The 15,996-nt window shown below is 40.8% G+C and overlaps 1 protein-coding gene across 5 annotated transcripts in view; it reads right to left on the minus strand.

Annotated features, from left to right (window-relative positions):
• Positions 1-15,996, minus strand: part of LOC145981803 (multiple PDZ domain protein-like) — a 963,820-nt gene that overhangs the window by 156,464 nt on the left and 791,360 nt on the right. For all 5 annotated transcript variants that reach the window (XM_083115230.1, XM_083115226.1, XM_083115228.1 and 2 more), the window contains one exon: positions 7,316-7,410. In XM_083115230.1, coding sequence (XP_082971356.1) covers positions 7,316-7,410 — 95 coding nt within the window. The remainder of the gene's footprint in view (positions 1-7,315; positions 7,411-15,996) is intronic.

Here is a 15,996-nt window from a genome sequence, read left to right on the forward strand (position 1 = left end):
ATTTCTAAAATCAATACGTTGACCAATTCGCGGTTAGAATTAATGCTCGGGTAAATACCCACTACGCGAAACAGACGGGTGGAAAAGAAGCGCGTGCGTACCCGTGGGTATGCCCTCAACGGGACCCGAACCCGGGGTCTTCAATGGCGAGAGCATGACACCGCCGCGGCCACAGACAAAAGTGTATTGTACAGCCACCAGCAATAAAAACGGGACACGTAAATCCTGAAACACTCGTTTCCCTGCCAGGCGTTGTGTGTATTGCATAACTACGGCGGCGGCAGAACTTGCGATTTAAAACTTGCTACAAAAACCCACCTCTCGCCGTAGTGTTAGGCAACACACAACGCCTTGGAGGGAAACCAGCTTTATTGCCAGTCACTGTACAACGCAGAGAAATTATAACTGAGTTTTAGTCATTGGCATCTTCTATATATATAAAAATGAATGTATGTGTGTGTGTGTATATTTGTTTGTTCCGGCATAACTCTCGAACGGCTGGAGCAATTTCAACCAAACTTGGTACACATATGACTTGCAACCTGGAAAGAGACAATGTGGGGGTAAGGCACCCCTAGGGGTGGGGTGTGAAGGGCTGACATGTACAAATAATCGAGAACCACCGATATTAAATTCCGCACAAACCGACATCCGTGAGACTATGCAATCCGCACAACGATAGTGTTTCTCGGGTTGTCTAACATTCAGGCTGTGTTGCGAATGGAAGCCATAGTTTTCGTGACACTCCCAATGCGGTTCAACTCCAAGTTCATCACCTACCGGCATGGGGGGGGGGGGTGAAAAATAAAATGCCACAAATGACCTAGATTAGTGTCGAATCCATAGTTTTCGGAGTCGCAAAGCTAATTGGTGACATTCACGATCACATTTGAAATTAGTTACATTTTACACTATAGTTAGAATCCATTATTTTCCTGTCTAATACAAGATTGGAATAAATAAATACGCAGGCAACGCCGGGTAGTCAGTTTCTAAAAGAAGCCAGTTTTTCTTGTCACTTTGCCTGCAGTGTTTAGACATCCATTAATTCACTCCCAAATAACACAGCACAGTAACACAACTCAAGAAAGATAACGCAACCGCAACCTCGAGTTACGAAATCTCTAAAGAAACTGAATTGGCAACATTGCATTTACTCCACGTGGACTTGACAAGTACTGTCAGTTCCTAAAACGGACGCTATTGGTAGGAAAGGTTTGAGGGGAGGATCTACTGTGCTCCACGTGGACTTGACAAGGTTGTCAGAGGGAAACTGATCTTTCTGCTTTGTTTGAAGTACTGTGGCGTTCGAGTCAGGACTTCAACTATAATTGTCAGGGCTACGTGGTTGCACATTCTCAGGATAAAATTCCGTTCTTCCGACGGTTCGTAGCGCACTGTATGCAATGTATATTTCGAGACTGGACACAAGACCGAGATCAATATAAATAAATGCGAATCACTGTGCAAGGCCCAAGTTCCTTTTGTTTCATTGAGATTTCATCATGCTACGAATGCAATTCTTACATGGATCGATTTACATTTACGTCTGTTAACAAATACTGCGCAGTTTTACTTAAGATTTTGTTCAATATATGCTTACGTGGTTAGGTTAGGCAGATCAGGTTTGGTTCTCTTAGCATTAAAATAGTCCCCAAATACATTCTACTAAGGTTCAGATTTACTTCTACATTAATTCCCGCTGGTCAACGGAAGGTTCTAATTTCGTGTGACAATGATTGCCGAAATTCGTGTAGATATGTTCCCTAAGCAGTGCTCGGAACTATTACAAAATTAGTAATTAATTATTATAAAAATTACACGTATGGCACTTTTTCTACCATCCCGCTGTAAATTTATTTCATTACCTAAAGTATCAGATACAGTACTGAATGAGTATTTTGTAATGAATCAGGAAGAGTTGGAAAACAAGGAACAATAATACAAAATGTCTCAGAAAAATAATAAAACTTACACTACATTATCAACCCTTGTCAGAAACTATGTTCTGGTAAGAATATGCCATTTGGAGGTAGTACTTGCAGAGGCGTAACCACGAATTCTTGTCTGGGGTGGACAAGTATAAGGATAAAAGTTATTATTATTATTATTATTATTATTATAATATGAGTATCAAAGATGTTATCTTTCTCGTAAATTACGCAAAAAAGGGGTTAGAAGTCTGTGCTAAAGCATTTGCGTTGGAACAAACGATTTGAAATATTTTTTTTTCCAAAACGTTCAATTTCACATTAATAATGGAAAACAAGCACACAAACTGTATTTTTGAAAGACAGAAAATTCATGATAAATGAAAATTTTACGAATGTTTTTTTTTATTTGCATACAATTTGAAATCGAGGAGGGCAAATGCCCCTCCGTGCCCCTACAGGTGTCCTTGGCTGTCAATGTTTGCACCCCCTTGCCCCACCCTAAAATCGTTTTCCGTCGAAAGTTGGGAGGGCTAATGCCCCCTGCCCCTTCTGTAGTTGCGCTACTGAGTACTTTGGACTCGTGATACGCGTTGGAAATGCATTTAACCTATCTTGGGCCAGAATTTAATAAACCTTGAAAAACACCTTACAATAATGCACAAAAAATACAAGAACACAATACGTTTAGTGTACTTCACCTTCCAATGGCTTGGTCACCTTTTCGTCTGCCTCTAACACGAAATATTTGTACAAAAATTATGCATTAAACTAAATCAATGTAATCTCTAGGATATGATCATTTCAGGCAGTTGAAATGATGAATGCTACATTCGGTTGACTCGCACATCAGGAATGCTTATCGATGCAACAGAATTCTAGACCGCTGCGGCGCTGCCATCTGTTGGTAGATTTCCGAACTACTTGCAGAAGTCGAACCTTCGGCGTATTGAAGATAATTAAAAGTTACGTAATAGATCCACCCCGGCTGCAACTTTGACATGCTCTGTTACATAAAGGGAAGGAAAGGAATTTTGGCGCCGCACTCTCAATTGTTTTCCCCAGCAATTCCATAGATTGGGACTACGTTGCTTTGAACGTGGCGAGAAGTTAAATTTTCCACAGGATAAAAGTTTGGGTACTAGTTTCATAGATCGGAGACACATTAAAATCGCATATTGTGTGTTTCGCATGGTTCGTACTTATCAATTGTGTATTGCGGAACATAGTTCAAGGTGCCATTATGCATTTTACACGAAAACAAACTCAATTTTTCACATTCTGAGTGCCTTTTTTTTTATTCCTTTCTTCGCTTCCGGAACACACAATATGGCGGGCACATCTTGACTCAAGTTGTGGGTATGCAGTGTTTCAACCTTCTTCACCAAAAAATACCTACTATCGTGTTCGTCACCGGTCGAAATTATACATTATGCACGGGTAGCTGACGGATAACCCGGGTAGCTGACAGATAGCCCCACGAACTATTCAGGGATAGCCCCACGAACCATTTCCGATAAGGTTAGGTTACGTTACGTTAGGCAAGCAAAGTAAAAAGAGGGCGGGTTTGAAATACTGACAGGGGCTTACGTAATCAAACGTACGCAGCATCCGGTTGTCGTAGGGCAAGCAAATGAAAGCAACGGCAAATGTGCGTCGGCGAGATATTTCTCTTGAAAAATACATGATTTCCCGGTCAAATATATTCCACGATGAAAGAAAATACCTCGACGAACGTTGTAAACCTTGGAGAAACTCATTTCCGTAAGTAGCTTCTTGTGTAGAAATGAAGAAATGTGTCTCCGATGTATGAAACTGTTAGCAAAGTTTTATATTTCACAGATGTTTTTCTTACGGAACTTTACTGTACAGTGGGATCCATGAGTATTACCGTGCAAATTGTTCATCGAAGTGTACGCGCACTTAATTTGACCCAATAAGAGCTTCAAGAATTAAAAGAAAACTCAAAATAAGCTGTCGAAAATTTCTGCACCAGCATACATAAAACTCCACCGCTTAAAAGGACATAGGATGTAAGAGAAAAATTTATGAAAATAGTCATGGACTATTTGCACGTTAATACTCGTGGATCCCATTGTACGGGACAAATATCTGCGACAAAGGCAGTGGCGTATCAGATAAAAGGTAAAGTTCCTGGTGCATATAGCACCGTGCCATGAAGGCACATTTAGGGGATGTGGGGCTAGGGTCCCACACATTCTCGATATCGGCCATTCTGGAGGTGATGTGATGAGCACCATGCTCCTGGCGCTTTACCCCTCAGTCCTTGAGCCGCTTTTTGCGGGGACGAGGTCGGAAAAATTCCGACTTTACATCACCAATCCCAGGAATCGAACGCGGGTCTCTCGCGTCGCAGTCAGACAAGAATATCAATTTTAAAATATACTACCATGTGATGGTGCTGTAGGCCGTGCATTGTAATCAGAGACCTCTATCGCCCGGTGCGGAAACACAGCACAGTGGTTCGGGTCAGAGCACACTTTAAACTGTAGGTCCAGTCTCGATTGGCCAATATAAGCATAAACTACGCGCAAAACAAACTTTTGTTAATCTTATGATTCAAGTCACAGTGCATTATGTAATCGTGCACACTGACCACATTCTGAGACCTACGATTACAGTTATTTCGTGATCACAAAACGAGAGAGCAGTAATTATTCTGAAAGGAGGACTGCAGATAGGAATATATCAGTCCGGGAACTTTTGGAACACATCTCCAGAGTTTTAGTATGAACGGAAAAAAGAATAGTGCTTTTATTGACTGTTCGAACACAATTATTCTGGTAGGAGGAATGCAGATGGGAATATATCAGTCCGCGAACTTTTGAAACACACCTCCAACGTTTTAGTATGAAGAGGAAAAGAATGTGGACTGATACGATTGCGGCTCTTGTAAATAAAACCATGCCTAAACCTGAGACACGAGCGAATACTATTTCTTTTAAAATTTGTAACTAACAATGCGGCACATAAAATGGCTGGGAAGAGGCCATTTAAAACTTTGATCACCGCACGTGTCTTCCACCCGCCTTCTGTGCGTGACGTCACTCGCCCAGCGGGCTTTGAAGTGACAGGCGAGCGCTGGACGCAATTTTCTCCTCCCCTCCACTTGTCACCTCGCAGGAACACCCGCGCTTCAAATGGAAATCAGGGCTCACCTACGACCGACAACGGCAATGGGAAGCGAATATATCTTGCTAGCGGTACCTGTCGAAAGCATCTGTAGGCCTCACAGCTAAACTTTTGGAGCACCACAATGCTATAGTTCTTGTATTCTCAGGGAGGCAGTCATAGAAACTTATTACTACTACTTTACAAATCATAAAATTCAAATTGAATTGGCGTTGTATACAAGTTCAGTCTCGAATCTATTTGTATTTAGATAGAAACTGGATTCGCCTTGCTTCCTTTCCATAAGCATCCATCACTTTGTTGGTGAACAGCTCTTTATCTTTCTGTACTTATTGTACAGTGGCGGCTCGTGGTCTCGCTCTATGGGTGTGCACTTCAGTCTATACCACCCCTGTGAAATACTCACACCAGTTTTTGCGTACAAAATGAAGCTTAATATATTGATCACCTTTCACTGAAAATGGGGCTATGACAGAGTTATACGTATTTCATGATCTTTTTAACACGGAAGTTTTTTTTTACAAATTTCAAATATTTCGGAAATTATCCAGCCAATCACGAGAAGAGCGATGTTATTGCGCAGTATGTAATTCAACATTCGATAACCTGACAAAATCACTCAAAACATAGAAATACCGATCTACAATATCAATACTATTATCGATTTGCAAAATATTTCGTTAAAACTTCCTCCCCCGCTCTGCTGATATTAATGAACAAGGAGAATAATAACATTGGCGTACACCAAAGAAGCCGCTCCAACTACCACATGGAGTTGTAATGTATCTAGCTGTTGTTTATTTCTAATGACAGCCTGATCAAACCAAGCAAACCAAGATAATAATAAATGTTAAAGCAAATAACAGTACTCACTAAGTTCACACTGCCCTGCTTCGTAATCGTATTTCAGAATTTTCCTTCTCTTCCGCCGTATCCATATATCACTGCAGTTGCTACAGGCTTTGTAGCAAACTTCCCTCCAAAAATTCAATAACGTTAAGTCTGCTTTCGCTATGTACAGTTTCCCTATTCATGAAATCAAACACTTTGCACTGAAACAGGAACAACATTTTGACAGCGTTTAATAATTTTGTAACTCAGTAACAGCCACACAATGCAAAACAGCTGACTATTTGATGCACGCTCCCTCCCCGCGGGTTGATAATTCGGCTACTGCACCACAGAGGCCGTTTATTTTGACCAAGATGCACGAAGCAAAGGCATACTTAAAACAGCCGTTTTATTTTCAGTTGCCCTCTCCTCCTTTTCTTCCCCTGTTATGCTCGGGACAATATACCATGGAAATTTTCCTTTCATAAAAAAAATCCCTCAATTTTCCGATGATGTATGGGTCACACGATCTCCAATGGAATGGGTTTGCAACACTACATTTGCTCGCACACAGATCGCTGCGTTCACAGCCTTCCTAAATGATGCAACCTCCCCTCACACGGCGCTCAAGCAAAAACACCCAATCAGCGTCCTCTACGCGACTGCTGCAACAGCGTCATAGCGAGCGAAACCACCATTGTGTTGCAGCCTCGATCGCGGCCTGCAACGTGGGTTGGTATCACGGATCGCAGACTTCTCCACCATCTCTCTTGGTGGAGCGGCGTGGGAACACTTGATGTTTCGAAGGAGATAGAGTTCAATAAATAAGTATAATAATGATGATTTGCATTACAGATTTATTTGAGTGTGCACCTGCGAATAGGCAGAAGCCGCTACTTATTGACAATGCACAGACATCAAATCAGAGACCACTTAATCTACTGTTCTTCATGGTACCTCTGCTCTATGTTTTTACGTGTCGAAGGTTACTGCAAATAATAATTATAATACTTGCTGTAACTTACGGCGTGTAAGTCACAGAAAACAATATTTTCATGAAATATCGATACAATTTCAGCATTCGAATTACATTAACTCTTTCCAGAAATCTCAGGGAGGAAAGGGCATGTGCCCCCTTGCACCCCCTGCCCGCGCCCTTGCTTGTGGCGTAGTGAAAAGCAGTACGGAAAAGGCAAGTCGACCCCTCTTGAAATTGGCATCCTTAGTTTCAAATTAAAAATATAGAAAAGGCTTATTGCCGTATGTGGCACAAACGCAATTCTGCCCAGCCGCCTGTTTTCATGGCTGTGCGTTTAGATACGGAGACCCTTTTGAACAGTTCTTATTAGTTCAATCACTGTAACAGCCAAAATACAAGAAAAAATAACAATTTTTCCTACCGTAGGATGATGATTTTGAAGACGGGTCCTGGCAATCCCTTGATGATCGCTGAGGCGTTTAGATGACATCTTCCCTGCAGCATAATCCCGTTCACCTGAAACAGAAAACGTACATCAACAATTATACAAAACCTTACCACACGAAACATAATACATTAATGTTCACTTTCTTACTTATCCGTATGTATTAACACAGGAGATGGCATGACTCTTCATCAATGCACAAAAATGAATTTGCATTGAAACAAAACAGGCTAACTCCTAATTAGTTCAATTTCTTGTCTTAAGACTGTTCTGTCAGTTTTCGTAAAAGTAGCCCCGTCCAGTTCGCTGCATTATTTGACACTGGGTGTAGTGCGGTGTATCGCCGGTGGCGCTCTCTCTTTTTCCACTCAACTTGTGAATGCGGGCTCACTTCTTGCTTTCTGATTGGCTGTTGGAAAGTTACGGTGCTCTGACTGTGAGAATATCTTATTTGCGCTGTACGTTAGGTTAGGTTAGATTAGATTAGAAAGCAGCAAATTTCCGCTAAACATAGGAAATAAGATATTCTCACAATCAGAGCACCGTAACTTTCCGCATGCACAAGTTGACTGGAAAAAAGAAATTCGCATCCCGGTGTCAGGCTGGTGCAAGGAAATGACGTTTAGCAAATAGATGAATACCGGTGTTCAAGTTTAGAAGATTCAACAAATGCCTGTCTGCTGCTTTAAACTTTCTTTTGACTAAGGAATTTTCAAGGGGAGCAGGGGAAGCGACCAATCCAGCACATGTCTCGCTTGGGTGAACATATTCGTGTCACTTGAATATCGAGACAATGAGAGTACCAGAGCCTCCTAGATTTGTGGAGACAATATCGGGAACAAACAGCATTGTTAAACAGGGTGTGAAAACAAAATTCTCTGACTTTTCCAGACCAAGAACAAAAATTTTCCACACCAAGTAATTAGGGCAATTAATGAGAAACAGACAAGCAAATAGATATGTGATCCTTGCTGAAAGATAAATGCTACAACAGCCTGGGTTATGAGCAGGCAGGAGAATTTCAAGTCCCTCAGTTGCGCTTCATTGAGACTCATTCATCAATCATAAGATTTTACCCGAGCTTTGTATATTTTGCTTCAGATTCGATGAAATTTTCCAGTTCTCAGGTGTGTGAGAATCCTATAATTTCTCTAATTGAGGGGTCTAGTGAGAGAGGGTGCTATGCCACAAATCTTGAAAATTTTATTTTTTGCCATTTTCAGTCTTCTCCTGCCATCTGTCATCTATCATGTGAACTACAACCATGTGGCATAGCTCCCGCTTGTTCTGCAGCAGATTTTCTGAGTTCTTGAATACGTCCTCATCAGCATTTTGAGTGAGAGAAGGAGCTAGGCCACTTACTGATGGTGTCTGCAATAGGAGTGGCAGAGGTTGTGTTGCAGTAACCGGTGCTAGATTTAATATCAGCCATGAAGTTAAAAGATCTCATGGCAATAATGCCTTATTTTCCTCCAGTTCTTCATGGTGTTTACCAAAAACTAAAATCCACAGAAACAATGGACAGTGAAGATCCTCCAGAAGACATATGAAGTTGTCTTTATGTAGATCATATGTAACCCTGTGAACAGGATTTACACTCAGGCAAAAGTATTTAAGCCTTGTTCAAAGTATTTGATGTGCTAGATTGATTTTTCCACATGGGTATACTACAACAATATACCACACATGTTCATAATAAATAATTTCCTTTGAATAATTTACCTAACAATATGTTCAGAAAAAAATTACCCTTTGTTATACAAATTATGACTCAACGCAATGCTTTAGAAAACTCAATTTATTTCCATTTCTTGTCAAAGTGGCATAGCTCCCTCTCTCAATAGACCCCTCAATTGTGAACATTTCAATTCTACTCGTTATATAAATAAAAGTTAAAATGACCATACAACTGTAAATTAAGAAATATTTCAAAGTAATCAACATTTTATATAGAAACAATTTGCAGAGTCGAAACCTACTGATATTGCATCAGACAGCATTTGTTATGGACAGAGATCTTTGTTTAACATGGAGATAGACACTACAAGTTCCAGATGTAAGGCATGTTCGTGAACGCATGGGGTGCATGCTGCGCATGCGTCAATTGTGGGAAAAAAGGACAGCTTGCTCTGCGACGACATTCATGAGCATTTCTACATTCTAATTTCTTCATATAGAAGTATTTATTTTACACGAGAGCACTGAACTAAGCTAATATTACATTTCTTGGATCTGAAGTGACGCATGCGTCAATTGTGGGAAAAGAATTATTACTTTCTTTCACTTCAGATCCAAGAAATATAATATAAGCTTAGTTCAGCGCTCTCGTGTAAAATAAATACTTCTATATGAAGAAATTAGAATGTAGAAATGCTCATTAATGTCGTCGCAGAGCAAGCTGTCCTTTTTCCCACAATTGACGCCTCTGGCTGCAGCCAACATCCAAACTTTTAAACAATCTCTATTGTACAAGGTCTACAAAAATACAATTTTTTCCAGAAAAATAGTAAATTTCCTTGACTTTTCCAGGTTTTCCAGACTGGTAGACACCCTGTTAAAAGGTCCAGGAATTTTAAATACATTCAATTCCGGTCCACAAGAGAAAATCAGCAAGCCTAAATGGGTTCTGATCGTAAAGAACCTTTTTATGTTTAACGTATTTCAATTCCGTCCAGGAACCTTTTTTTCCGGATCAATTTAAATAAGGTCCAAGTTCCGTATTGAAATGAAACAATTTGCAACTTGAACCGAATTTAAATTGTTGCAGAACCACATAGAACCCATTAGAATTTATGCGTTCCTGGACCTTGAGCAACCCTGGGAACAAGGCAGCCCACCGAGTGTCACTTATCTTATAACTCATCATTTGGTTGATTGATTTAGTTGATTTTACCTCGCTTTTCTGCCACTTTTGGCTAATTGCGAAGGTGGGGATGTGTAATGACATGATGAAATTGATGAATGGACACTCACAAACATCCATGCCAAGGCAGAGATTCGAACCCGCGATCCCTAGCGTCGTAGCGTGTGTGATCACTAGGGCTAGGATTTTCATGACTTAGTGTTTTTTTTGTGAGGGTGGTGTGTTCCCTAAATACAGGGTGATTCTTTATGTAGTTTACAACTTCAATAATTTATAATTATTGGAACCACATACAGACTTGGTTTATATGTCATTATGCAGCAAAACACTTCAAGTTTTTTTATTAGAAATCTGTTATGGTTCAATCTGTGTACCGTTGGTCATCCTGGACACATCCCAACGAAAGTCAATTTCCTGCCAAACATTAACAAGCATTTCAGGGGTAACAATAGCGATGGCTGTTGTGATGCGATCTTGAAGTTCCACAAATAAAAGTCCAGTGGAGTGTAATCTGGAGACCGTGGCGGCCAGGCAATTGGTCCGCCAAGACCTATCCACTTGTCTGGGAAACGATGATCAAGGAATTCCCTTACCTCTGTCAGGTAGTGCGGCGGGGTGCCATCTTGTTGCCACCATATGCGCCCATCATGGTCATCTTCATCCAACTGTGGAAGAAGGAAGTTCTGGAGCATATACAGATAGACTTTGCCGGTGATGCTGCTCTCAGCAAAGAACAATGGTCCGTACACCTTTTCTCTGGAAACAGCGCAAAACACGTTCACTTTGGGACTGTCACGAACCAGCTGCACGTCCTCATGTGGTTTTTCCGTGCTTTCGCTGTACACTCGTTCCTGACTTAGTTTCTTCGAACCAGAACACACACTTAGCTCTTTCCGCACCAGTGAAAGTCGCCATTTTCAACGATAGACCGGTGGCGCCGCATGTGATCAACTCCGCAACTACACACTACGTGAGTCAAAACTTGAAGTGTTTTGCTGCATAATGACATATAAACCAAGTCTGTATGTGGTTCCAATAAATAATTATAATTTATTGAAGTTTTAAACTACACAAAGAATCACCCTGTATATAGAAATTCATATTGTGAAGAAACTAATTGAATTAAAGTGCCTTTTTAAGGGCATATTTTGCCATATTTGGCCATTTCTACGTGATAAAGCATATTTTGATGGATTTTCGGTCATATTCAACATATTTTCGCTTTTTTCAAGAAATATACAGTCATTTTCGAAGAGGATTCCTTCTTACTCTCATGTTCACTCGAGTTTTTTTCCCTTTGCACTGTAGCAAAATCTTTTTCATTTTTAATTGAAAATTTACAGAAAGTATTCATTGTGTATTTCAACTCATCAGGGCCCATAAAGAACTAAAAATAAAGGGTGTCCCACGAACGGCGCAACTGGGAATTAAGAGTGGCGTTACTTTGTAACCGAAACCTGTACATACATAAGTCATACTCCAAATGTTAGCCCTGTCCAAGTAGATATTTTTAAACATAGAAACAACAAACGGGGTGCAGTGTTGCCAAATGTAAGTGAAAGTGTAAATTTATTTTTCCACAAAGCATGGAAAATTGCATGTCAAACATTCGTACGGAAAGTTGGACGTCAATTTCCACCTTGGGCAGGTGGACTATTTCGCCATCTATAGTTCAGAGAAGAAAACCGATCACTAAACACACCTTTTGTTGCCTTCAAACATCAACAGTGTTGCCACTGTACCTCATAATTTTTTTAAAACACCCATTTGGACCGGTACGCCTTTACGAGGCATTTCAGGATTGGCTATACGCGAAAACGATCGGTTTTCTTCTCTGAAGTATAGATGGCGAAATAGTCCACCTACCCAAGGTGGAAATTGACGTCCAAATTTCCGTACGAATGTTTGACATGCAATTTTCCATGCTTTGTGGAAAAATAAATTTACACTTTCACTTACATTTGGCAACACTGCATGAACAACACTGCACCCCGTTTGTTGTTTCTATGTTTAAAAATATCTACTTGGACAGGGCTAACATTTGGTGTATGACTTATGTATGTACAGGTTTCGGTTACTAAGTAACGCCACTCTTAATTCCCAGTTGCGCCGTTCGTGGGACACCCTGTAGTATGTGTATGAAAATATTTCGGTGGCCGCGGTGGCTCAGTCGGTAACGCGTCTGACTACCATGCTCAAGGTCCCGGGTTCGATCCCGGCAGGTTCAAATCCGGGAACTTTTCTAATAATGGAAGAGGCCCCGGCGCCCACCCAGCGTCGAATAACATGGGTACCTGGGGGAAACCCTGAGGGGGTAAAGGCGGTCAGGGGCGTGGTGCTGATCACATCACCTCCACTCACGACCGGATCAAGAAAGTGTGGGGCGTTACCCCCCACACCCCCTATACGCCTTCATGGTGTGGTGCTAAGCACAGGGGAGCACTTTACCTTTTACCTTTTTATGAAAATATTTCAGCATAAGTTAGATAGTGATGTTTGAAACAGTCTAGTTATAAGGGCATATGTAGTAAAATTTTAGGTCATAAGAGCATATTTTATTTTGCATATTTTGGTGATTTTTAGGTCAAATATCCTAGCCTTATTGATCACACATCATCGTCGCGAATAACTAAAAGAGGCAAAAGACGCGATAAATAACAAAAATACACGTACAAGTAATGATTCCTTTTAGACATGAACATTAAATGAATTTGTGTGTACAGTCACGGACACTACTGGATTGCAACGATTCCATTGAAAGTTAATGGGAGTGTTACAACCCAGAAGTGACTGTGACTGTACATACATGTGAAAAATCCATATTCAAACAATGTACAACAAATCAGTGCATTTTTAATATCCCCTGACTTTTTCGTTGACTTTTGCACGATTTTCAGATCAGCGGAAACCTGCTTTGCACGTTAGAGCTTCTCCCACTGGAATATGAAGCACGAACACGCAGGCAGGGATTTATCCAGAATTTACCTTCGCGGGGGGCGTTAAGGGTAAATTTAGAGCCAAAATGACAAATAATTAGGGCTTTGAGAGGGTATCGAGGAAATTTTGGGCCTAATTCTTCCGTGTGGCCGCAGTGCTTAGCATGGAGAGGAGATGTAACGGAACATTCGACTCTGTAAACACACACCAGATGTCACTGCAGTCTAACGATTATATTGACAACTGGATAATGTCCATCTGCCAATATTTGAACAGATGTACCTCTACCGTGCAGTAGGATTAGATTCAGCGGCGCTTATTAAGTGCTCCGTAGTGTCAGCCGTCAATCGAAGCCTCTTCCAAAAAGACACGTCTGTTTGTTGAAATTACGGCCAGCCGTATAGTGGACGTTTTCGTGAGAAAAAGGCTCCCATGAGCCACCGCGCACCGAATCGAATGCTTGTCTCAAAACAACGACGGTTGCGTGGAACTTTGTCTTGTGCGGAGTAGGTATGCAACAAGACGCTGTGCGCATGCGCGAATTCATTCAGTTTGTTACCGCAACTAATTACTAGTAAAATCAGAGATCTGCTCGTTCCTACCACCGGAATAAATACAGTAAACTCTCGTTAATACGGACCCCGACAAGCCGGACTTCGCTTAATCTGGACAGCCGAAGCAGAATGCAAGGTTTTAAATGTGGCTAGAAGTCAACAAGAGAACTTCCCAAGGAAAAGGCAGTCAACCACTGATGGAATTCTGTTTCCCGCAGACTTTGTACTGTACTGTATAGTGGTATTTAGGCCTATGGCCTTTAAATACACCATAATAAATGTGTTTTGTTGCTATAAACGGAGTTTTAATGCACTTTCTACTGTTCTCTTAGGTTATTTCAGTTAATCCGGATTGTCGCTAAACCGGTCAACTTATCCCCCCCATTAGTCCGGATTAACGAGGTTTTACTGTATGTAAAAAATCACTAGACAACCGGATAATGACTAGAGTTGCGCTCTGGAATAGGTGTACGTAAGGAGTAGACAATGGATAATGTTCGATTAACATTGCACGAAAATTTGGTCTCGAAGGATCCGATCATATTTTCGTGTAGATTTTTAAACGATGATCTCTGTACGATTCACGCTCTAAATCAAGCGAAGATAGGGACATTTATCCTGCAAAAACTTCAGTGTACATTGTAAATAAGCGTTATTTGCAGTTTCACAGGTGGATGGATATTTTAAGTAACGGAAATTTCCCTCACTGGAATTATTTCCCTCTCTCGCTTTAAATTGACTAACTTAGTGGTTTTTATGGGAAGGCACCACAAGAGTACCTGGATCTTGAGTCTGTTCAATGAACGTTCTTTTCGAAAATGTACCTCGTTTTGGAAAACAAGGCCGATGTTCTCGCCGCAACCGTATCGTAGATCCAGAATTGCGCACAAATCTCATTGACCTGTTTTGCGCACAGATTTTGATCCAACGTTGCCACTTTGATAACTTTAAAGTCTGTGCACAAAACTGTTTTTTTCTTTAGACAAGAAGAGGAAGAGAAATTGGAATAGCGAAGACTGCAAACAAGAAAAAGGAAAACAGAAGAGGAAGGGATTATCTACGAAGTGAAATGTAAAGAATGTCAGAGTGTGTACATAGGAGAATCGAAAAAGAGGCTGAAAGACAGGTTGAAACAACATAGGGATGATGTACGACTTAAGAGAGAGAAATGCGATATTTAAACACACAAGAGAAACAGGACATGACAGAGTGGGATGAAGATAAGCTCATAGGAAGGGAGAAGATAATGCTAGTGAGAAAATGGAAGGAGGCCAAGGAAATAGAGAAGAAAGGTGAAGAAGAAACAATGAACTGGAATGGGGGACTGAAGATAAACAAAGAATGGAAGAAGGCGTTAGAAAGAGTAGAAAGGACAAGAGAGAAAGAGGAGAGAAGAAGGAAGGAAAAAGAGCGTGAGATAAAGAGTACAACCAAATTCTCTTTCAGGTGAAAGTACAGTTGACAAGGGAAAGCCACCTGCTAGATTGTTCCAGAACAACTTTCTAATAGTCTGGAGGGGAGTAATGTTTGTATATATATATCGTCCTGTTTTGTACCTTGTTACATTTGTACTTGGTGCAGAGTCTGAAGAAGACCTTGCTAGAAGGTTGAAACGTTACGTTTAGTTTATGTTTTATAATACAATAAATTACTGCCTTGGTCAGCATATTGAGTTTTTCAGAAATTAGAAATAAAACTAAATTTAGTTTAGTTTAGGTTAGGTTAAGTTAGGGTAATGACATCTGACAACATCGCCTCATTGTGACAGCTTGTCAACGGCTTATCAGATACCACTGATAAAACCGAAAAAGTGTGCGCAATCCGGCTGTAGCCCGATATTCTATAGACTTCCTCAAAGGAGCATCTCTATCGAATTCCTCCTGCAACACCCAGGGCATTACTCTTTGCGGATTGCAATAGATGTAGTCCAGTTATTTGTAATTGAAATACAGTGCCGCGTTAACTACAAACGTAAGGAATGGTATGCTTTAAGTCCTCATTGGAACGCCAGTTCGGTATCTCGAGAGAAAGCCGACCGGACGCGCATGCGCATTTGGTTTCGAGCCAGCACCTATTTTTCTGAGTAGCGCTGCTGTATCTTTTACCTGCAGCGTTTAGACATCCAACACGAAATGCAACGACGTTAAACCCAAGGTCTCCATATTGAATAAAAAATAATAGCCCAAGTCAATAGCACAACCTAGCAAAGATAGCCGCAATCTCTAAAGAAACTGAGTTGGCAACATTGCATTTACTCCACGTGGACTTGACAAGTACTGTCGGTTACTAAAAAGGACGCTATT

This window comes from Lepisma saccharinum, chromosome 30, assembly GCF_977018435.1.
Source record: "Lepisma saccharinum chromosome 30, izLepSacc3.1, whole genome shotgun sequence".
NCBI classification, from domain to species: domain Eukaryota; kingdom Metazoa; phylum Arthropoda; class Insecta; order Zygentoma; family Lepismatidae; genus Lepisma; species Lepisma saccharinum.